The sequence below is a fragment of the Carcharodon carcharias genome, chromosome 12 (genome assembly GCF_017639515.1).
Source record: "Carcharodon carcharias isolate sCarCar2 chromosome 12, sCarCar2.pri, whole genome shotgun sequence".
Classification (NCBI taxonomy): Eukaryota; Metazoa; Chordata; class Chondrichthyes; order Lamniformes; family Lamnidae; genus Carcharodon; species Carcharodon carcharias.
In genome coordinates, this window is record NC_054478.1 from 99536234 (window position 1) to 99559936 (window position 23703).

Sequence of the window (23703 nt, forward strand, 5' to 3'; positions counted from 1 at the left end):
CCAGGTCTCCAGAGCATTATGCTGGATCTCTCAATGACTAGTCATGTGACAATACCGCTATGCCAAGGAGTTATGTGATTACATTGAGTGATCCTATGAAGTAGGAATTGGAACCTAAAAGCAGAACTCATCTGCTGAACAAGGGTTTTAAAGTTCATAAACATGCCTGGACATAACCAAGGACACAAACGTCCTGGGCATAATCAAGCATGCCAACATTTTGTATGGCATATCTTTTCGCATAAAACACTCCCTAACAAACAGGAACGAACCTTCGCAAATTAAGGACACATCACCTCAGTCAGGCAATGATAAATTATAAACTACCACAATCTAACAATGCACTACTTTAAATTTTAAGGATGACCCTAAATCATCTGTCAAATAAATCCAGGAAAATGAGTTCTAATCTTAACAGACAATTGTGTAGCAAGGAAGTTACCACCATCCGCATCTCTCAGTATCATGTTATGCTCCAAGGATGTTGTATAGAGCTAGAATCTTGTCCAGCATGTGTGCTCAACATGTTTCCTGCTGATTCAGCTGTTTAATAATATAAGTATTCAAACCTCTCAGTCGGATTTTTAGATTCATTGGATTCAATCCAGCGACTCTCAAAGTAAAGGTAGTTGCTGCAGTATAGTGACATAGTTCTCTCCTTAAATGGGATAGAGGCAGCTCGCTAGGCCTGGTAGCTTTCTACTCGGGGATCTAAGGTAAATACTAACTCAATGAATTCTGGGCTCGGCATGATGCTGAACTCTTCTTCTGCTGCCTTCGTCTCCGTGCTCACCTCTTTGGGCAGGAGTCCTCACCCTGTTCCATGGATCCTTTCACCTGCCTCCAGTATTCTCCCTCCACCTGGATCCCTCCCTTACCTGCCCTTGATCTTTTCATTGAGAACTGTCGGCGTGACATCGGCCATCTCAATTTCTCTGCTCCTCTCACCCACTCTAACCAGTCACCTTCTGAACTTGCCACACTCCGTTCTCTCAGGTCTAACCCTGACTTTGTTATCAAACCTTCTGACAAGGGTAGTGCTGTTCTTGTCTGGCGCACTGACCTCTACCTCGCAGAGGCTGAGTGCCAACTCGCAGACACCTCCTCCTACCTCCTCCTGGACCATGACCCCACCACTGAACGCCAAGCCATGTTTCCAGGACTGTCGCTGACCTCATCTCCTCTGGAGATCTTCCCTCCTCAGCTTCCAACCTCAGCCTCCCAACCTCGGACAGCCTGCTTCTACCTCCTCCCCAAAATCCACAAACAGGACTGTCCTGATAGACCAATCGTGTCAGCCTGTTTCTGCCCCACTGAACTCATTTCTTGCTATCTTGACTCCGTTCTTTCTCCCCTTGTCCAGTCTCTTCCCACCTACATCCGCAATTCCTCTGATGTCCTACATCATATCAACAATTTCCAGTCCCCTGGCCCCAACCGCCTCCTCTTCATGGACGTCCAATCCCTCTACACCTCCATCCCCCACCAGGATGGTCTAAGGGCTCTCCGTTTTTTCCTTGAACAGAGGCCTGAACAATCCCCATCCACCACTACTTTCCTCCGTCTGGCTGAACTTGTTCTCTCACTGAACAATTTCTCCTTCAACTCGTCTCACTGAGTAGGAGTGGAAAATTCCTTGTTCCACTCCTACTCAGGCCCTCTTCCACAACTCTTTCTCCAGTACGTCAATAATTGTTTTGGTGCTACTTCATGCTCTCATCTGAACCTGGAAAAAGTTATTAATTTTGCTTCCAATTTCCACCCCTCCATCACTGACACTTCCCTTCCCTTCCTTGACCTCTGTGTCTCGATTTCCAGTGATAGACTGTCCACCAATATTCATTACAAGCCCACCGACTCCTACAGCTACCTCGACTACAACTCCTCACACCCTGCTTCCTGTAAGGACTCCATCCCATTTTCTCAGTTCCTTCGCCTCCATCACATCTGTTCCGATGATGCCACTTTCCAAAACAGTGCTTCTGACATGTCTTCCTTAACCGACGTTTCCCACCCACAGGGTCCTCAACCGTATCCGACCCATCTCTCGTGCCTCTGCCCTTGCACCTTCCTCTCCCTCCCAGAACCATGATAGGGTCCCCCTTGTCCTCACTTTTCACCCCACCAGCCTCCACATTCAAAGGATCATCTTGCAACATTTCTGCCAACTCCAACATGATGCCGCCACCAAACATATCTTTCCCTCACCCCCCACTGTTGGCATTCCGTCGGGACCATTCCCTCTGGGACACCCTGGTCCACTCGTCCATCACCACCTACACCTCAACCTCCCCTCCCACAGCACCTTCCCATGCAAAGGCAGAAGATGCAACACCTGCCCCTTTACTTCACCCCTCCTCACTACCCAAAGGCCCAAATGCTCCTTTCAAATGAAGCAGCGCTTCACTTGCACTTCCCACAATTTGATCTACTGTATTTGCTGCTCCCAATGCAGTCTCCTCCTACATTGGATACATCAAACGCAGACTGGGTGACCGCTTTGTGGAACACCTTCGGTCTGTCCGCAAGCATGACCCAGACCTTCCTGTCGCTTGCCATTTCAACACACCACCCTGCTCTCATGTCTGCATGTCCATCCTTAGCCTGATGCAATGTTCCAGTGAAGCTCAACACAAATTGGAGGAACAGCACCTCATCTTCCAATTAGGCACTTTACAGCCTTCCAGACTTACCATTGAGTTCAACAACTTCAGATCATGAACTCTCTCCTCCAACCTCATACTTTTTGATCCCCTTTTTTCAAATATTTATTTTTTAATTTTAATTTTCATATATACATTTTTTCTCACCTATTTCTATTATTATTTTTAAAATTTGTTTCCATTCATTGTTTTATCCCCACCTTTTAGCCTATTTTGATCTTTCTCCCATACCATCCCCTCCCCCCATCCCACCCCCACTAGGGCCATCTGTCACTGGCTCATCCTGCTTTCTACTCTTAATGTCACCATTAGCACCTCCTTTAGCCATATCACCACCATCAACACCCCTTCGACCTTTTGTTTATGACATCTTTTGCAATCTCTCCTTTGCCTCCACCTATCACTGGCCCTCTAACCAGCTTCATCTGTCCCATCCACCTTAAGCAGTATATATTTCACCACATTTCTACTTCTCTTTAGTTCTGAAGAAGAGTCATCTGGACTCAAAACATTAACTCTGTCCTTCTCTCCACAGATGCTGTCAGACCTGTTGAGATTTTCCAGCAATTTGTGTTTTTGTTTACAGTAAATACTAGTTTAAATATTGATGGATATCTTGAATATTTTGCTATAACATTAATAAAACTTTAAAAATTTGGATTCTCTAATCAAAACAAGACACGCCACCCTGTTCTCATGCCCACATGTCCATCCTTGGCCTGCTGCAATGTTCCAATGTTCTTTTTCCAGCACTATCAATGTTGCGGTGATATACTATTAAATGTGAGTTGCATGTTCGTTTCTTTAATACACTTTCATATCATTTAGGAAATGTATTGCCTCACATAGTCTTCTGTAGTCAAACTCGAGAGCGCATCTCCGTATACTGTTCAGTGGAGAGGTAGGTACATCGTTGAGGAGACATGCCCAGGCCCTTATAATATCCGGGTTGTTATAATCTGGCTAAAACTTGTTAAAAAGACTTTCGGGATGACAGTAATATTCTCTGGTGGTTCCTTTCCTTCAGGGGGAGTTGGATTGGTTCTTCGGGCCAATTTAAGTGTTTGTGAGACCAGTCTTTCTCAACCTTCAGTGACAGCGATCATCTGAGAAGTACGTCTGATCCGGAATAGTCCCAAAAGGGGCTAGGATTATAGTCCTCTTCATAGTTATGCTTGTCCCCACAAGAGGAAGCATTCTTTCTGTATTCACTCTATCAAATTTATGATTTTTATAATTGTAAAGTCCTCTACAAGATCAACCCTCAGCATTCCTATTTCAACAGAAAAGAGGCCCAGCCTGTCAATCCTTTATTGATATGTATACTCACACATTTCTGGCATCATCCTTGTAAATCTTCTCTGCACCCTGTCCAGTATCTCTATTTTTTTTTATAATATGGTGATCAGAATTACATGCACTACTCTAAGGGTGGAATTTTCCGACTGCGTCACTGGGATTGTCTAGTCCTGCCAAAAGTCAATGGGCTGCTGAATCTCTCGTGATGGGTCCCCTGCCACAACGGGGCTGGCAAATCTCGGCCCAAGTGTGGTCTAACCAAGGTTTGATACAGATTGAGCTAACTCCCTTAGTTTAAGTTCTTTCCCCCCAGAAATAAAATCTGGTGCTTGGTTTGCTTTTCTAATGGCCTTGCTAATCTGTGTCACAACTTTTAGTAATTGGTGTTCGTACTCCGAGATTCCTTTGTTCCTCTACCCACTTAGACTTGTACCTTCCAACTAAGTCATAGTGGAGGATGGGTGCTGGCCAAGATAGTTTGCAATAGTCGAATCTGGAGGTAACAAAATCATGGATGAGGTTTTCAACAGGAGATGAGCTAAGGCAAGGGTGGAGATGAGTGATGCATTGGTGGAACTAGGCAGTGATGGAGAAAATATGGGATCATAAGCTCAGCTCAGGATCTGTTAAGTAGGTGTCTAAGGTGCATGTGCATGTCATAGAAAGTTGCCAGTCAATCTATTTCCCTTTTATTTATTTTTTTTATTCTTTCATGGGATGTGAGCATTGCTGGCATGGTCAGCATTTGTTGCCGATCCCCAATGCCCGTGAGAAGGTGGTGACGAGCCAACTTCTTGCCCACGCCTTATACTCATGCAATCTAAGAGCTATTTATAGAATTCCACATATATAAGCCATTCAACAAGATTCCTATTAAAATCACAACTTACACCTTTAAAGGACTTTGCACAACAAATCACTGTACCTACTGACAACATAAACTGCAGGTTGTTACATGTCTGCCATTCTAGGTGGGTAACTTCTGTTTCATAAGGACTGCTGCACTTCTTCAGTGTGTCCTCTGTGAGAGGCTTTATTGAACTGATCAGAAATGGCAACCTGTAGTCAGCTTGCCTCATGGCAATCACATGACTATGGCAAGCCAGGTAGTACGCTTAATAATGATTGCATTTCCAAAATCCAAACATCCCCTTTTCATATTGAATAAAAGGTACAAACATCCCCTTTTTCCTAGTGAACAAAAGACAGATTTGCATGCATGATCCTGTATGACTGTGAGTTACCCAAGTTACCCACCATACACCACTGTTATCATGCATTTAAAAACCATTTGTTCCACTAGCCAGTCTTTGCACATGCATCGCACACATAGTCATTAAATCGTGCAGGTCTCTTAATGGTCCATGTGAGAATTGACATTGGCTGTATGTCTGGGTGATGTTCCTTGTCCAGAGAATGTCATTCCTGTGGCACTTGTGGCCTTGGTGACTGTTGTTGTTCCATTGCAGTTGTTGGGGGCATATGGACATCTGGTATAGATGGTAGTTCTGTACTCAGTACAGCTGGTGCTATCCCTCCTCCCTGACCGGCCAGTTGCAGTGAAGGAGCAGCTTTGGTAGTTGATCGTATATGCTTGCAGTTGCGCCTGTAGATCTGGTTGAGCTTTTGCAACTCCCGTTTTGGAGTTTCTAACTGTGATATTGAGGGTCCCTTTGTGTCATCTCTGACATTTCAGATCTTGCACAGCTTGGTTCACTGAAGACTTCAGTATATCATACATAATCAAAGCTATAGGCTCAGCTTGAATTTTGCACTTCAAATCTTCCAGTTCAGCTCTGATGTGAACATTTTCCTGTAGAACAGCTTCATTTAACTTCAGTTCATAAATTTCATTGCACTGATATGGTCAGCAACCATCTTGTGATTTACTTGTGGTACAATCCCAGCTGAGGTTACCACTGGACAAGCCTGATCCCAAGGTGGAACCCAGCTTGCTAGATCCTAACTTTTAATTGTTTGTTTAGACACGTGGAGAAAGACTATTGAACAAAGTTACCGGAGTCACTGCAGGAATTCACCAAGGCTTCTTCAACAGCACCTTCCAAACCCACGACCACAATCATCTAGAACAACAAGGGTAGCAGATAGATAGGAACACCATCACCTACAAGTTCCCCTCCAAGCTACTCACCCCTTGACTTAGAAATATATCGCTATTCCTTCACTGTCATTGGGTCAAAATCCTGGAACTACCTTCCTAATAGCACTGTGGTTGTACCTACACCACATGGACTGCAGCAGTTCAAGAAGGCAGCTCATCAGCACCTTCTCAAGGGCAAATAGGGATGGGCAATAAATGCTGGCCCAGCCTGCGAATCCCACATCCCATGAATGGATAAAAGAAATCTAAAGAGCTTTTAACAAAAGCATAAAGCATTTATTAAACAAAAAAATATGAACTATATTATAATACTCCTTCACCCACAACCATATATTTACAGATATAAACAGATTTGTAAGGATAACACAAGTTACAAAAGCTATCTTATACTTTAACGTTCACAGTAAGGACACAGTCCATGTAAACCAATAGGCACCCTGTGGTCAGACACATCACACTCTGAAACCAAGTGTCAGATGCCACCCCAACCAGGTGCTTTGGATCTCTCCTCAACTAACCCCCTCCCCCAGACACTTTCACACTGTGAGCCAACTGTCTTTCACATGAGGGTTTCCAACCTCCGCTCTCCAAGACCTCACCTTGGAATCTTCTCCCAAACCAACACTTTCTATCAGACATCTTCCGTAGGTTGATGAACTCTCCTTCCAATGTTTCTCCTTCCTGGTCACCACATGCATTCAACCTTTCCTCCATGCACTCCCTCACTGACTCAGCTCCAACAGGACACAACTGCTTCACATGCCTAAACCTTCAGTTGTTTCTTTGGATGTTCTGGCCTCTTGCAAGTTGTTCTCACATTAAATCTGCTTTCTGCAGCTTTTGTCTCTTTAATTCTGAAGCTTGGAGCATTTAATTCTGCCAGCCGCTCTTAACTTCACCTAACAGGACCTTTTCCAGGCTCCTGTCCTTTTTCCTAGTGAACTGGAAGGTCTGCTTGGGACTTTCTCGTGTTCCACTCCCATAGATTTTGTGGTCCTTTCTTTAGGTTGGGACTGGCTCTGTCCCCTTTGCTCCCATCTTTCCTGGCAGCTACTTTCAAAGCCAACTGAACTGAAAACAGCTTCCAATCAAACTGCTATTTCTAGTTTCTTCTGCATGTGTCTGTGGGAAGGACCTGCTTCTCTGGACCCTGTTGCTTGGCAACAGCTCAGTTTCTCTACTCTTATTTGTTTAACTTAGCTGCAACAACTCGCATTAGAAATGCAGGCACCTTTTAAAGTGAAACTAAAACTCAACTTGACCTCTTCTTTACACACAGATATAGAAATACAAATATAACTTAAACATTAAAGCTAAAACTCATTCCTAACACCCACAAAATACAAAAAAAACTTACTTAAACTATCTCTATTTCCTAACACTTGAAAATGGTCTCCCACTCTCTAGTGTCTTTTTCTGCCCTTTCTCTGGGGGCTTTTGTAGCTCTTTCTCTGTTGGCATATTCAGGATTACCAGCCCAAGCTTTAGACTTGCTCTAGCTGAAATGGGTGGCCATTGCATCCCATCTATGATCTAGAACGCAAGATCTTCCTTCTTGGTATTACTCTCAGACTAAAGTGTCCTCTCGGTATGAGTATCATGCCATCATATAGCTTCAATTTTACTTTCAAGGGTTTCATTTTTGGATCACTATATTGAGCCACTTTGCTCAGGTCTGTGAAGGTCCTTATGTTGTATGACACACCAGTGTCTATCTAACACTTCTTGCTCACTTGATATTTTCCCTCTGCGGTCATCATTGTAACAGTCACAAGCTATTTGTCACCTATAGACTTGACTGAACAACCTGCTGTATCGTGCATTGTTCTTCATCAGGCTTTTCTGTTGATATCTCTCCAGTGGCCATCTGTATAGGCTTGCATTACTTCTTTCTGGCCAAGCACTTCTGTGCGAAATGATTCTGCTTCTTGCAGTTAAAACATTGCTTTACCTATGCTGGGCAATCCTTCTTTTCTTGTGCAAGCTGTCCTCTGCAGTATTGCCCTTTGCAATTGCTCCACTCTTTTGGCTTGAACTATCTCTCAGCACAATGTATCTCCTGGTCTGCTCTGCCATAGATATGTTCCAGCTGACGTTTCACAACTTCTGCATTTTGACTTGTCTATTGCTTTCTTTAGCATCAGTTTCTCATCTTTCAGTAGACTTGCTCTCACCGTGGGGTCTTGCATGCCAAAGACTAATCTATCTTTAATCAGCTGTTTGAATTCACATGCTTCTGCAAGCTGTGTCACTGCAATCACATGCTGTTCAACAGTTTCTTGTGCACCTTGTGCTCTAGTGTTGAATACGTAACATTCACTCGGGGCTCAAAGTGTTCATTCAAGACTTTCAAAATCTCTGTTGTCTTTTTCGTTTGTTCGTTGGTTAGATCTAGGGTGGCATATACTTTGTAGTAGTTCCTCCACAGTTGTGTTAGGAGTGTGGCTACTCTCATCGGTTCCAGCTTTTTAATTAAGTCTGTTGCAATCTCATAGTTTTGCCATTGTAGGTGGAAAAACTGCCAATTTTGCCACGTATCGTCTTTCATTTCTACTGGAGCTGGGATTGGAACGTTTCCAAAGTTGACCATGTTCACTGACCCTGCATTTACTTGCAGCCTTCAATTTGTGTTTGCTTATCCTTTGTCCTTGTTCTGTACTCAGTGCTTTTCCTGAACTCCTTTTTTTAGCAGCTTCTTATTTCAGATTTGAACATTTCTATGTGCCTTTCTGAGCTGCATCTTCTCTCACAATTTCCAAGATTCAAAAATCTATTTTTTCTTCACTTCCTGATACCATGTTTCATGTACAAAGACAGCTATACTCCTTCAGTGTGTTCTCCGTGAGAGGCTTTGTTAAACTGATCAGAAATAGCAGCCTACAGTCAGCTTGCCTCACGGCAGAGTCACATGACTATAGCAAGCCAGATAGTACACTTAGTAAAGATTGCATTTCCAAAGCCAAAACACTCAACTTACAATGTCACAGGAATATGTTTCTCCTTGCACAAGATAGCATATTACACAAAGGAATAGATAGGCACAAATATTAGGGTTCTTGACGTTTTTTGGAGAAGTCATCCTTGCATATAAGATTTGGGGGGAGTAGAGGAAAATGAAAATTCCTCCATGCCTTATAGGTAGTACCATCCCACCCTTAGCTCTTGTTCTACTTCACACTCACTGCCACTCAAGTATTTACACAACCACAAAAATGTCATATGCATGATATATTTCAACATAAATTCTTTGAAGTTAAATGCTGCAGCTAGGGTTTGATTTTGCTTTCTTTCCTGGCATTCAAGTCCTGGAGGAACAACTTGCACTTGATAGCATCACACACTATCCTACATTACACTCAGTGTTTGCAAACATCGACACAGCTATGCATGTTGGAGGTTGCAGTTAGTGGGCTTCAGGGGGTAGTATTGGCTAAATCAGTTTGTAAGTGAAGAGGACTAAGTGGCAGTGGAAGAATGTTAGAACACATGGTCTATACTCTATACATATGACAGTGAAAAACCAGTGAAAAATCAGCATGGATTTTTTGAAGGAAAATCATGTCTAACTAACTTGCTAGAGTTTTTTGAAGAGGTAACAGAGATGGTTGATGAGTGCAAAGCCATTGGTGTGGTGTATGTGGACTTCCAAAAGGCTTTTGATATGGTGCCACCAAGTTATAGGTCATGGAATAAAAGGGACAGTAGCAACGCAGATACTAAATTGGCTGAGGGAGAGGGAACGGAGTAATGGTTAATAGGTATTTTTCAGGCTGGAAGAAGGTTTGTAGTGGAGTTCCCCAGGGGTCAGTTTGGGATCCTTGCTTTTCCTGATATATTGAACTTGATGTGCAGAGGGCAATTTCAAATTGTGTGGGCAACAGAAAACTTGGGAGAATTGTAAATTGTGAGGAAGACAGTGTAGGACTTCAAAAGGACATTGACACATTGATGGAGTGGGAAGATAGATGGTGGCAAATAAAGTTCAGTGTGGAGAGTGTGAGGTGATACAAGGAGAGACAGTACAAAATAAAGGGTACCATTCTAAAGGGTGTGCAGGAGCAGAGACACTTGGGTGTACATGTACATAAGTCATTAAAGGTGGCAGGACAGGTAGAAAGAGTTCCTAAACCGTACAGTATTCTAGGCTTCATTAATACGGGCATAGAGTACAAGAGCAGGAATGTTAAGAAGAACTTATATAAGACACTGGTTAGACCTCAGCTGGAGTATTGTGTACAGTTCTGGGCGCTACACTACAGGAAGGAAGTGAACGCATTGGAGATAGTGCAGAAGAGGTTTATGAGAATGGCTCCAGGGATGAGACACTTCAGTTATGAGGAAAGATTGGAGAAGTTGGGATTGTTCTCCTTAGAGAGGAGAAGGCTAAGAGGAGGCTTGACAGAAGTTTTCAAAATCATGAGGGGTCTGGACAGAGTAGATAGGGAGAAACTTTTCGCACTTGTAAATGGATCGAGAACCAGAGGGCACAGTTTTAAAGTGTTTTGCAAAATAAGCAAATGTGAGGTGAGAAAAAACTTTTTCACACAGCGAGTAGTTAGGTTTTGGAATGTACTGCCTGGAAGTTCAATTGAAGGAATTCAAGAGGGCATTGGATGATTATTTAAATAGAAACAACGTGCAGGGTTACAGGGAAAAGGCAGGAGATTGGCACTAAGTTAAAATGCTCAAAGTGCCAGTGCAGACCTGATGGGCTGAATGGCCTCCTTCTACACCGTAACAATTCTGTGATATCGTTAGGTTGGGTGAACAGTCATATTTATTATAGTTTTGTCACTGATGTTGGAAACACATATGTCATTGATGCATTGAGTGCATTCCTACATTTTAATAGTGATTACAATTGATAAGTATTTCATTGATTGTAAAGCACTTTGGAACATCCTGAGCTCTTGAAAAGCACTATATAAATGCAGGTTTTTAGGTTTCATAAATGTTCCCACCGTTGCTACGGAAGATTTGGGATCAAAATTCCGAGAAGATCTCAGATGCTCATGCACATACATCAAGGTTAGTCTCAGGTACAAATGTCAGATATTTTGTATCCCTTGCAACTGCCAAATTGGCGACGTAGGTTCCACCAATGATACTTCCTCAAGTGTAGTATCAATCAGCAGCCAAATGTTCACCTTTGTTGCTTCAATTTTCTCTGCCCTGGCTTTCCTGAAAATGTTGCCTCCCTTACTGGGGTGCACTTGTACCCAGACACTCTTGGGTACCATAAGCAAGTATTTCCTTAATATGGTGTACTGATAACCAAGATGATATCACAACTGATTCCAATCCTGCCCCCTAATGCTATCCATATGTATGCCTTAGGGCCAGCTACAGGTCTCTCTGGCCATCCCCATTGAGATCTCTTATTTCAGAACATAGGATGGAATATGTAATATTTCTAGTCTGTATAGCTCAGCTACTCATTGAAGAACATGTTTAGCTTTTAATGAGGCCTCAACAAACAAACATTTGTTTTTCTTTCAGGTTTTATTAATTTTCTTGCACTTCTTTTGAATAGAAATAATTCTTAGTGCAGTATAAACATAGATGAATGGGGGGGGGGGTAATTTTTTGAGCACGCACTCATCCTTGGAAACCTCAATTGCTCGTGGCACGTCTCAGAAAACTCAGTGCATTCAAAATTTTTCAGCATGAATTGGTGGTGGATGAGGTTGCATTCTAGCAGATACTGAATCCATTAGCATTTTTTGTTCAGCTCCCCACTTCCCACACATTCATTTTTTTGATAAAATGGCCTAAACAGACTCTATGTTACACCGACAGCTTCATGATTAACTAACATACCTGTGTATTGGTCTTTATGGCAGTCATTCGGTGTTCCAAACCTCTTTGTCTTTCTGAAATCATGGAGTTCTGTAGTAATTTTTCCTCAAGCCCCTAATATACATAAAACAGATTAAAATTTCAGGGACAAAATACATCAATAAATGAAATGGAATATGTTTGCCTCGCCTCAATTTGTTATTGTTGTAATTGTGTTTTCCAATCGGTAAAAATGACTCCAAAACCATTGACAAGAGAATGGATTTTTAGCGTTCCATTTCAAAAAGTAAATTCTTCCCTTCATACCAAAAAACCTCAGGGTGAACTCTAGTTATGCCAGACATGAATATGTGGGCAAGTAGTTACTTCGAACAAAATCCCAAATCCAACAGAGGAGTTCATGTTGCATTGTAAAGAATTGAATTATCATGGACCTTCCCTTTTTAAATTTCATTTATGCACTGAGATTGGCTGTAGAGACACTTGGAAGTGTGTGATCTTGCAGCTGATACCTGCTGCAACCAATATTATAATTGAGGCACATTACATGCAGTTGATAAATTCTCCACCTGATCTTGTTGTAGGTATGTCCAACAGTTGATTTTACAACTGAAGCATTCTGCAACTGATATTCAGGAAAATTGATCCTACAGCTAATGCATCCTGCTGATTCTGGGGCTGAAATATGGTGCAGCTGAAACATGCAATAGCTGATCCTACAGATGACATGCAGAACAGCAGAACTGAAATCTGATATGTTTTACAATTGATACTACAGCTAATACAAAATATAGTTGATCCTGATTCTCAAGTGCATAAACACCTGTGTGTGTGCTTGGAACATCAAGCAATTATATCATTGATCAGTTTACTGGACAGCACTCAATAGTCAGAATTTCAATATGCAGGACAGCTCATTTTTAATGACTTGTAATGTATTGTTGTTGGAGTCACAACCAACAGTGTTTGACGGTATTGCCAATTAGCTCTTTGGATATCATTGTTGTTAAATAAACCTGTTAATGTGCTGTTATCAGGTTTTCCTAATTTCCTAATGATCACTTGATATTGTGGTGAAATGTTGCCAATAATAATAATTGCAATTATAAATTGATTAACATGAAAATATCTATTTCAGAAAGCGGTTGCATTTCATTAAAAAAAGTAACATTGATTTTCAGTCTTATATGGAACTAACAATCTAATATTGGTATGAAACTTGCTTGTGAGCTAGAATTTTCTCTGCCTTTATAAATAGGTTATTTCTTTTCACTTTACTATTTGAAAGACTGAAAAAATATCTTGATGGAAGTTAATTGGATTTCAAACCATTTAATAAAATAAAACCTTAAGCAAAGCAGCCGGGTTCTTAGTGGTGACTTCCTTAGTGTCACTTGTCTACTGTACAGGCATAGCAACCAATGCTGGAAGTGCTTCTTAACCCCAGTAAATGATGGAAGAGAAGAGATTTCACAGCCTATGGTGGTTTTATCTCTAAAGATATGTGCATCAAAAAAAGCTGTAAGTTAGTGTATTTTGAGTTACATTCTGATCTACATTTAATGATTTCAATGGAGAAGAAATTTAATCCAGGGTGTAAAACAAGCTGCTGTATTGTTATTACCCATTGCATACCACTGCCAAAAGACAATTTTCACCCCCAAAATTTCCTGACTGATCATTGGTTATATAGAATAAGGCACTGACAAATAAATTATTATTAGCTGACAATGAATTGCATAAGCTTCTAAAAAAAATGTTGCATACCTGCTCAGGTGTGTTCACAGTTGTTAGAATCCTCCGCTCCTCCCTGAGACAATTTGCGATTACGGATGCCATATGCAGAGGATTTCCCAGATACTGCACCTATAGCAAAAAGGAAATGATAATGTAATGACAAAATATTCAAACTCAGTGCTAACAAAAGAGGCAGAATTATTTTTATGCCTTGCATCACTATATTTTGGAATTGCAGAGGAACGATCCAAGAAAGCAGACTATTATTCTCATAGATATGTTCCTTCGTCACATTATTTGCTTTTTGCAACTTATTTCAGCCTGGGGCAGGAAGAAAGATCAGGCAGTCTGGGCCACATATGTCTTCATAACTGCTGTAATGAAATTGGATATCTACAGGCAATACTGATGGTGAAAGGTTGACTCCTGTTTCGGAACATGGCTGGAGGATTTCCAAGACAGATTCCTTCGCAGAATAGCCTTAAGGTGAAAATAGCCACACGTGGAGCTAAGGAGAACCTTCCCACTACAGAAAATGTGCAGCATTCATGGCAAGAACAGTGAACAAAGTGAGTACAGCCGCCATGTCCATAGGTCGTGGAAGTAAAAGCACAAAGTTCTCAGGGCTAAGGAAGAATGCAATGGTAAATTTCAATAAATGGGACCACTAAACAGAAAGGAATGCCCTTGCTATGCTTGCAGCAAACGATCAGCCAATATCAGCAACACAGTGCAAATCCTACAGCCCATCACCAACAGGTCAAAGATGTTGCAGCTCCAATCTGATGTCTGACGAAGGCAGATGTTTCTTTTCATTCACAGAACTAATGTATACTTGCACACCCACTCATCATGGCTCTTGAATCTATTTTCAAGCTATCTACTCCTCCTTTCACTCCAGGTGGAACATACAATGGGCATAGAGCTGCAATTCATCTTAAAAAAGAAAAAAAGGCTTGCATTTATAGAGCACCTTCCTTGATCACAAGACATCCCTAAGAACTTCACAGCCAAATTAAATACTTTTGAATTCCAGTTATTACTGTGATGTAGGAAACACAGCAGCCAATTTACACACAGTCTAGATCCCACAAACAGCCACCAGACATAATTTTCCAATCCTCCTTAGATACAGGGGCGGTGTCAGATGACTGGAGAATTGAAAATGTTACACCTTTGTTCAAAAAAGGTTTAGGATAAGCCCAACTACTACAGGCCATTCCGTTTAACCTCGGTGGTGGGGAAGCTTTTAGAAACAATAATTTGGGACAGAATTAACAGTCACTTGGCAAATACAGATTAATTAAGGAAAGCCAGCACAGATTTGTTAAGGGCAAATTGTGTTTAATTAACTTGTTTGAGTTTTTGGATGAGGTAATGCAGTTGATGTGGTGTAAACAGAATTCTAAAAGGCATTTGTTAAAGTGCCCCATAGTGGGCTTGTGAGCAAAGTTGGAGCTCATGAAATAAACTGGATACTAGGAGCATTGATGTGAAATTGGCTGAATAACAGGAAACAGAAAGTAGTGGTGAACTTACTTTTCTTGACATGTATTAATGACCAAGACTTGGGAGCACAGGGCACAATTTTGAAAATTGCAGATGACACAAAACTTGGAAGTATTGTGAACTGTGAGGAGGATAGTGTTAAACTTCAAATGGACTGGACTGGCTGGTGGCATGGGCGGACAAGTGCAGATGAAATTTAATGCAGACAAGTGTGAAGTGATTCATTTTGGTAGGAAGGACGAGGAGAGGCAATATAAGATAAAGGACACAATTCTAAAGGGAGTGCAGGAGCAGATGGACCTGGGAGTATATGGGCACAAATCATTGAAGATGTCAGGGCAGGCTGTGAACGCGGTTAATAAAGCAAAAGGGATGCTGGCCTTTAAAAAAAGGGGTATAGAGTACAAAAACAAAAAAGTTATGATAAACCTGTATAAAACATTGGTTCAACGTCAACTGGAGTATTGTGTCCAGTTCTTGGCACCATAGTTTAGGAAGGATGTGAAGACATTAGAAAGGATTCATGTATATAGTTCCAGGGATGAGGAACTTCAGTTACATGGATAGATTGGAGAACCTAGGAACATAGGAAATAGGTGCAGGAGTAGGCCATTCAATCGGTCTGGCCTGCTCTGCCATTCAAACAGATCATGGCTGATCAGCTACCTCTGCCATTTTTCCTCACTATCCCCATATCCCTTGATGTCAGAAATCTATTGATTTCTGTCTTAAACATGCTCAGTGATTGAGCTTCCACAGCCCTCTGGGGTAGAGAATTCCAAAGATTCACCACCCTCTGCATGAAGAAATTCTTCCTCACCTCATATTAAATGGCCTGCCCCTTATTCTGAGACTGTGTCCCCTGGTTCTAGACTCACCAGCCAGGGGGAACATGTCATCCACATCTACCCTGTCATGCCCTGTAAGAATTTTAACTTTCAATGAGATCACCTCTCATTTTTCAAAACTCTAGGGAACATAAGTCCAGTTTCCTTAATCTTTCCTCATAAGACAATCCTAGAATCCCAGTGATTATAGTCTGTTGCACTCCCTCTATGGCAATTACATCCTTCCTTAGACACGAAGACCAAAACTGTACACAATACTCCAGGTGCAATCTCACCAAGGCTCTATACCAGGCTTGGCCAACAGGCGGCCTGCGGGCTTGATATGGCCTGCGAAGCACCTCTATGTGGCCCCCACAGCCACTTTTCAAAATACTGGTCAGATGGGTAAATTGGAGTGGAGGATCCAGCAAGGAGTTGCTGTTCCAATCACAGGCCATTCCACTTCCACGTTTGCTGCAAATAGGCAAAGAGCAGCAAATGTAGGAGAGAAACAATCTGTGATCAGAGGAGCAGTAAACATCAGTGGCAGATAAGTTTGCTGAGAAGAAAAATGTTTTCTTACAGGAATGGGGGCCGTGGGTCCAGGGGGACGGGGCGAGTGCAGTGGGCCAGGGGGACGGGGCGAGTGCCATGGGCCAGGGGGACGGGGCGAGTGCCGTGGGTCCAGGGGGACGGAGCGAGTGCCGTGGGCCCAGGGGGACGGGGCGAGTGCCGTGGGTCCAGGGGGACGGAGCGAGTGCCATGGGCCAGGGGGACGGAGCGAGTGCCGTGGGCCAGGGGGACGGAGCGAGTGCCGTGGGCCAGGGGGACGGAGCGAGTGCCGTGGGCCAGGGGGACGGGGCGAGTGCCGTGGGCCAGGGGGACGGGGCGAGTGCCGTGGGCCAGGGGGACGGAGCGAGTGCCATGGGCCAGGGGGACGGGGCGAGTGCCGTGGGCCAGGGGGACGGGGCGAGTGCCGTGGGCCCAGGGGGACGGGGCGAGTGCCATGTGCCAGGGGGACGGGGCGAGTGCCGTGGGCCAGGGGGACGGGGCGAGTGCCATGGGCCAGGGGGACGGGGCGAGTGCCATGGGCCAGGGGGACGGGGCGAGTGCCGTGGGCCAGGGGGACGGGGCGAGTGCCGTGGGCCAGGGGGACGGGGCGAGTGCCGTGGGCCAGGGGGACGGGGCGAGTGCCGTGGGCCCAGGGGGACGGGGCGAGTGCCGTGGGCCAGGGGGACGGGGCGAGTGCAGTGGGCCAGGGGGACGGGGCGAGTGCAGTGGGCCAGGGAGACGGAGCGAGTGCCGTGGGCCAGGGGGACGGAGCGAGTGCCATGTGCCAGGGGGACAGAGCGAGTGCCGTGGGCCCAGGGGGACGGAGCGAGTGCCGTGGGCTAGGGGGACGGGGCGAGTGCCATGGGCCAGGGGGACGGAACGAGTGCCGTGGGCCCAGGGGGACGGGGCGAGTGCCGTGGGCCCAGGGGGACGGGGCGAGTGCCGTGGGCCCAGGGGGACGGGGCGAGTGCCGTGGGCCCAGGGGGACGGGGCGAGTGCCGTGGGCCCAGGGGGACGGGGCGAGTGCCGTGGGCCCAGGGGGACGGGGCGAGTGCCGTGGGCCCAGGGGGACGGGGCGAGTGCCGTGGGCCCAGGGGGACGGGGCGAGTGCCGTGGGCCCAGGGGGACGGGGCGAGTGCCGTGGGCCCAGGGGGACGGGGCGAGTGCCGTGGGCCCAGGGGGACGGGGCGAGTGCCGTGGGCCCAGGGGGACGGGGCGAGTGCCGTGGGCCCAGGGGGACGGGGCGAGTGCCGTGGGCCCAGGGGGACGGGGCGAGTGCCGTGGGCCCAGGGGGACGGGGCGAGTGCCGTGGGCCCAGGGGGACGGGGCGAGTGCCGTGGGCCCAGGGGGACGGGGCGAGTGCCGTGGGCCAGGGGGACGGGGCGAGTGCCGTGGGCCAGGGGGACGGGGCGAGTGTAGTGGGCCAGGGGGACGGGGCGAGTGCCGTGGGCCCAGGGGGACGGGGCGAGTGCCGTGGGCCAGGGGGACGGGGCGAGTGCCGTGGGCCAGGGGGACGGAGCGAGTGCCGTGGGCCAGGGGGACGGAGCGAGTGCCGTGGGCCAGGGGGACGGAGCGAGTGCCGTGGGCCAGGGGGACAGGGCGAGTGCCGTGGGCCAGGGGGACAGGGCGAGTGCCGTGGGCCAGGGCGAGTGCCGTGGGCCAGGGCGAGTGCCGTGGGCCAGGGCGAGTGCCGTGGGCCAGGGGGACAGGACGAGTGCCGTGGGCCAGGTGGATGAGATGGGTGCCCGGGGCCCAGGGGAGGAAGTGAGTGCTGAGGGCCAGGGGAGGAGAGGCTGGCTGCAAGGCGTGGGAGTGAGACACTGAGCCCAGGTTGGAGAAGAGGAGGTGAAGGCATTGGGGAAGAGGTTAGCTGCCATGTGTGAGAGATTGAGTGTGTGTTTGGGAGTGAGAGAGTGAGTGAGTGTGTGGAGGAGTTACTTTTTTTAAACTTAACCATTCATTGCTATGACATTGCTTTATTTTTGCTCAGCAAGTTGTTTCTTTTCGCAATACCTCAACCTTTGTTGAAATTCAGTTTAACGTGCTAAACCTTATTTTTCTGAAATTTGTTCACCAGCCCCTTGAGTGGCTGGTGAAAACTTGGACAAGCCTGCTCTATACAATTGCAGCAGGACACCTTTATTCCTGTACTTAAATCTTCTTGAGATGAAGGCCAACATACCATTTGCCTCCTAATTGCTTGCTGCACCTGCATGTTAATTTTTATTGACTCATGAACAAGGACACTCAGGTCCCTTTGGACATCAACTTTTTCCAACCTCTCTCCATTTAAGAAGTACTCTGTCTTCCTGATTTTTCTACCAAAGTGGAAAACTTCACATTTATTCATAATAAATTCCATCTGCCATGTTCTTGCCCATTCACTTAGCCTGTCTAAATCCTCTTGAAGCCTCCTTGCATCCTCCTCACAACTTACATTCCCACCTAGTTTTGTGTCAACAGCAAATTTGGAAATATTACAATTGTTCCCCACATCCAAATAATTTATATAGATTGTGAACAACTGTAGCCTAAGCACTGATCCTTGTGGTATCCACTAGGAACAGACTTCCATCTTCAGAATGACCTGTTTATTCCTAGCCTCTTTTCTGTCTGCTCACTAATTCCCAATCCATAGCAGTATCATACCCCCAATCCTATGTGCTTTAATTTTGTTTATTAATGTCCTTGTGGGATCTTATTGAAAGCCTTCTGAGAATCCAAATACACCACATCCAATGGTTCTCCTTTATCTATGCTACAAGTAACATCCTCAAAAAACTCCAGCAGGTTTGTTAAGCATGATTTCCCTTTCATAAACCCAAGTTGATTTCGCCCAATTCCAGCATTATTTCCTGAGTGCCCAGTTATCACATCCTTTATAGATTCAAACATTTTCCCAACTACTGACATCAAACTAACAGGTCCATAATTCTCTGTTTTCTCTCTCCCTCCCTTCTTAAATAGTGGGATTACATTTGCTACTTTCCAGCCTGCAGGAAGCTTTCCAGAATCGACAGAATTTTGAATGATAACCACCAATGCATCCACTATATTTATAGTCATCTCCTTCAATACTCTGGGATGTAGCTCATCTGATCTAGGGATTTATCAAACTTCAATCCAAATAATTTTTCAAATACTACCTCTTTATTGATACTAATTTCTTTAAGTTCCTTATTTTCATAAGTCCCTTGGTTCCCTAGTATTTCTGGGAGGTTTTCTTTACCTTCTTCCGTGAAGACAGACACAAAGGGCAGAATCATCCTAGATTTGCACTAAATGTGGCAGCAGGTGGGTAAACTGGCGTTTTACCTGTCGGCCACAACGGCGGCTTCTCACGCCATATCATCCCAAACCTGCCACATTAATTATGCATTCCCAGGAAACATGCTGTTTCCATGGCAGGCGGGCTCTCATTCGCCCGCCACACCATCACCTCGCCGCTTCATCACACCAGGCACCATATTTAAAGTGCAACCGCGTGAATACCTCTGTGTTTCCAGCCCATGACTGCTGCACAGAAGACACGGCCCCAAAAGCAAGAAGACTGCAGCCCCCAGGTTCAATGATGCATCTCTTGAGCGCCTTTTGGACACAGTGGAGGCTCGTCATGATGTCCTCTACCCCCATTCTGGCCACAGGATGGGCAGCAACATCACTAATCTGGCTTGGGAGGAATGACAGCGGTGGTCAGCGCCAATGCCCTGCAAAAGAGGACAGCCACCCAGTACCACAAGAAGATCTCCTCTGTTCTGCCAGGGTAAGTCACTCTTCTCATCACTGACAACTCTCACACCCACAAATCCATCACACATCCACAGTGATCTCACTCACTGCCAGTTCAAGGGACATCATCATTCCCTCTCTCTCACACATCTTCATTGTACTCACCCACACCTCACCTGCCTGGCATACTTATCATCTGGCCTGTCAGACATCCTGCTTACACTCGCTGCATCTATATTCATGCTGGACAAGCTGGCACACAACAAGAAGGAAAGGTTGCAGACTGGTGGAGGAATGCCTGAAATCAAGGTCCTCACGGACTTTGAAAACAGAGCCATCCAGCTGGCTGGCAAAGATCTGGACTGCTCCTGTGCTGACAGTGAGGTCGGCAGTGCTCTACCAAGTGAGGGTCCAGCAGTGCACTATCCATCAGACAACCATGCTCTGAGTGATGTGTCCTGTTTCACAGGCCACTGCCATGCACTAATTATCTCTCCTTGCTTTCACAGGCACATCTGCCAAACAGCTAAGAGAGTCCATGACCAAGGGCCTCCATTCAAGCCCCAAGGGAAGCTCAGAAGAAGAATCTGCTGAAACACACCCTAAAGACCCATCACAGCGCTCACCCACACCCTCCACCAGCGGAGGGACACACACCTCAGTGGGACCTAGCTTTAAAGTAACCTCAGGATCACAATTTAGTGAGCATATCGCATTTCTGATCCACAGCAGGCGGTGGCAGGGACTTCCCAGGTGTCAGGCACTGGGAAGACTGCTGGAGCTGTAAAGGCAAGATCGGGGATACCAGGAAGGGATGTCCACTGCACTCCTCAGATTGCAAAGCACGATGGTGGAATCCGTTCATCTTCAGGCTGAGGTGATAGTGCATTGGTATGCCAATGCACTAACATCAGCACTGGCAGGATGGCGGCTGCCATGGAGACCTTGGTCCAGGAAATTAGTCCTTTACTGCAGCACGGGCTCAACACCATTGCTGATGCCATGGTTGGCCTTCAACAGTGTGGACACGAGAGGGCTGCGGGGCAGCCCGATCTCACTCCAGCTACCCCTTCTCCTCAAGGAGTCAGCCAGGGGCCCTCAGGCACCCACAGGGAGGAGGATCAGCAGGTGTAACCCTCCCCTCCCTAGGGCCATCCATCCAGGTGACTCCAGGAGTGTCCAACCCATCCAAACCCCCTCTTCCTGTGACCTCAGCAGTGCCAGCTCCACAGGTCGAGATGGATGCCACTGCCACACAGCAGGACACCAAAAGCAGGCTGGGACCCTCCAGGTCTTGTCCCGAGAGAGGATGCCCACCAAGGTCATCACAGACAGGATGTAGCAGTCAGCAGGCTGCCTCCACCTCTAGTGTAGATGTCCGGGGAGCACCAAGACGTAGTGGCAGGGTTAGGAAAGTTAAGGAGAATTAGTTGCACAGCCTGGGCATGGGTGTTAGTCACTTGAACATATTGTTCACTATTGTAAATAAACTCCCAAGAATGCCTCCCTGCCTATGGCTCCTTGTTCTGATGAGCAGTGTTCATGTCACTCAGATGTGAAACCTTTCTGCACAAGATAAAGGCAGGTATCTCAGTCCAGGGCCTCTTCCCTGTGCTTTATGCAGCCTTCAGACCAAAGTGAGGGTCCGGCTTCACACTCCCTGGACACGTTGTTGATGCCTACACCTCGATGATGCATTGCTGCCAGAATATCATGGGCAGGCATCACAGAGTTCCATCATTCTCTCTGTGTGCTCTCAGCACCTTTAAAGTGGGCTGGCCCCCATCCCTTCAGCATCTGTGACCAGTGATGCTGTGCTCCTGAAGGGCACAGGTGCTGAAGGCGGACAAAGGATCAGGTGCACTTAAAGTTTCATGGCTGCGTCTCCCTGATCACAGGGCGCACGTGAGCTGCCCTCGGACAGACAGGAGTCAGATGTTACCATGTGAAGGTCTATGGAGCATCCTCACTGCATGTCGTCATCATCCTCCTGCAAACAACTTGACTATTACGGTCTCCACTACATCTCCATGACAGGAGCATTCTCACAGTTGGTACGTGCACTGCCATAAGCCAGAATGGAGTCAAACATTCATAGATGAAATGTGAGGATCCATGGCATCTCTTCACTGCAGGTCATCATCATCCTCCGTAAATCTAGCAGCAATGAGGGCCTCCCAACTGCGCCTGCCTTGTCTGGCCAGTGAGGGGGCCTCATCGCTGTCATTGTCGGCCTTCGAGGACTTCCTCACCCTCACCACCGGAGGAGATCTCCAGCTCCTGCATCTCTTCCTCAGCCAGATCCTCTCCCCATTGCAGCACCAGGTGGTAAAAGGTAAAGCAGGCGATGAGGATGTTTGATACCCTCTGTGGACTATATTGCAGGGCTCCACCAGGCCGGACCAGGCATCGGAACCTCATTTTCAGCATCCTGATGGTTTGCTCCAACAAGTTACGAGTTGCAGCATGAGCCTCATTAGAATGTTGCTTTGCTGCAGTCTGAAGCTGCCACACAGGTGTCATCAGCCACATCCTCTGCGGGTAGACTTTGTCCCCTAGGAGCCAACCCTGCAGCCTCTGTGGATCCTGGAAGATTTCAGAGATCTATGACTGACTGAGATTGCAGGAGTCATGGACAGTCCCTGGAGACCATACGCAGACCTGCAGGGTGCGTTTGCGGTGGTCACACACCAGTGGTCGCATAGCAGTTGCACATTCAGCGAATGGAAGCCCTTGTAGTTGACATAATTGACCCCTTGTTGTGACGGAGATCTGAGCACCACATGAGTGCAGTTGATCACACCCCGCACCTGTGGGAAACCCAAGATCTGGATGAATCCAATCACTCGCATCTGGCTGCTCTGGTCCCGAGTGAAATGCACAAAGGTGACCTCATGGATGTATTTGTAGGTGGAGGCTTGTGATATCCCACAGAGGTCACCTGTGGAGCCCTGAAAGGAACCACTGATGTAGAGATTGAGCACCACGGTCACTTTCACTGCCACTGGCAGTGGATGCCCTCCATGTCCCCGTGGCACCAAATCCTGCAGTAGCTGGCAGATGCAACTGACCAGTTCCCTAGATATGCGCAGTCTTCGGCGACACTGGTTCTCGGTCATTTACAGGAATGAAAGGCAGCGTCTATAGACCCTGGGTCTAGCTAGGCGCTGAACAGCGATGGCTCGCTTTGGCATGTGCGGAAGCCCCAACCACCCCTTCTTTCTGAGGGTGCTGCTCTTCCCTCTGCTCAGCCAGGCGCCTCCATCACTTTCTTCTCAGTCGCCTCTGCTCTCTGTACGTAATGAGGCATACAGTTGGTTCACTAGGCTCCATGCTCCCAATGTACTCCTCCTGCAGGATGAAAGAGAGAGATGCGTGGGCTAGTATGGGTGTACTAAGAACCTCCCTTGGTTAAGTCTGAAGGCCCCTAATGCATCCCGGAGAGTGCTGGCCACCACTTGAATGG

At 46.3% G+C, this 23703-nt stretch overlaps 1 protein-coding gene across 1 annotated transcript in view; it reads right to left on the reverse strand.

The window, feature by feature from the left end:
- The window catches only part of stat4 (signal transducer and activator of transcription 4), a 141758-nt gene that overhangs the window by 65459 nt on the left and 52596 nt on the right, over positions 1-23703 (reverse strand). The window contains exons 4-5 of the mRNA XM_041200881.1: positions 13651-13749; positions 11905-11997 (exon numbers count right to left, since the gene is read on the reverse strand). Coding sequence (XP_041056815.1) covers positions 11905-11997; positions 13651-13749 — 192 coding nt within the window. The remainder of the gene's footprint in view (positions 1-11904; positions 11998-13650; positions 13750-23703) is intronic.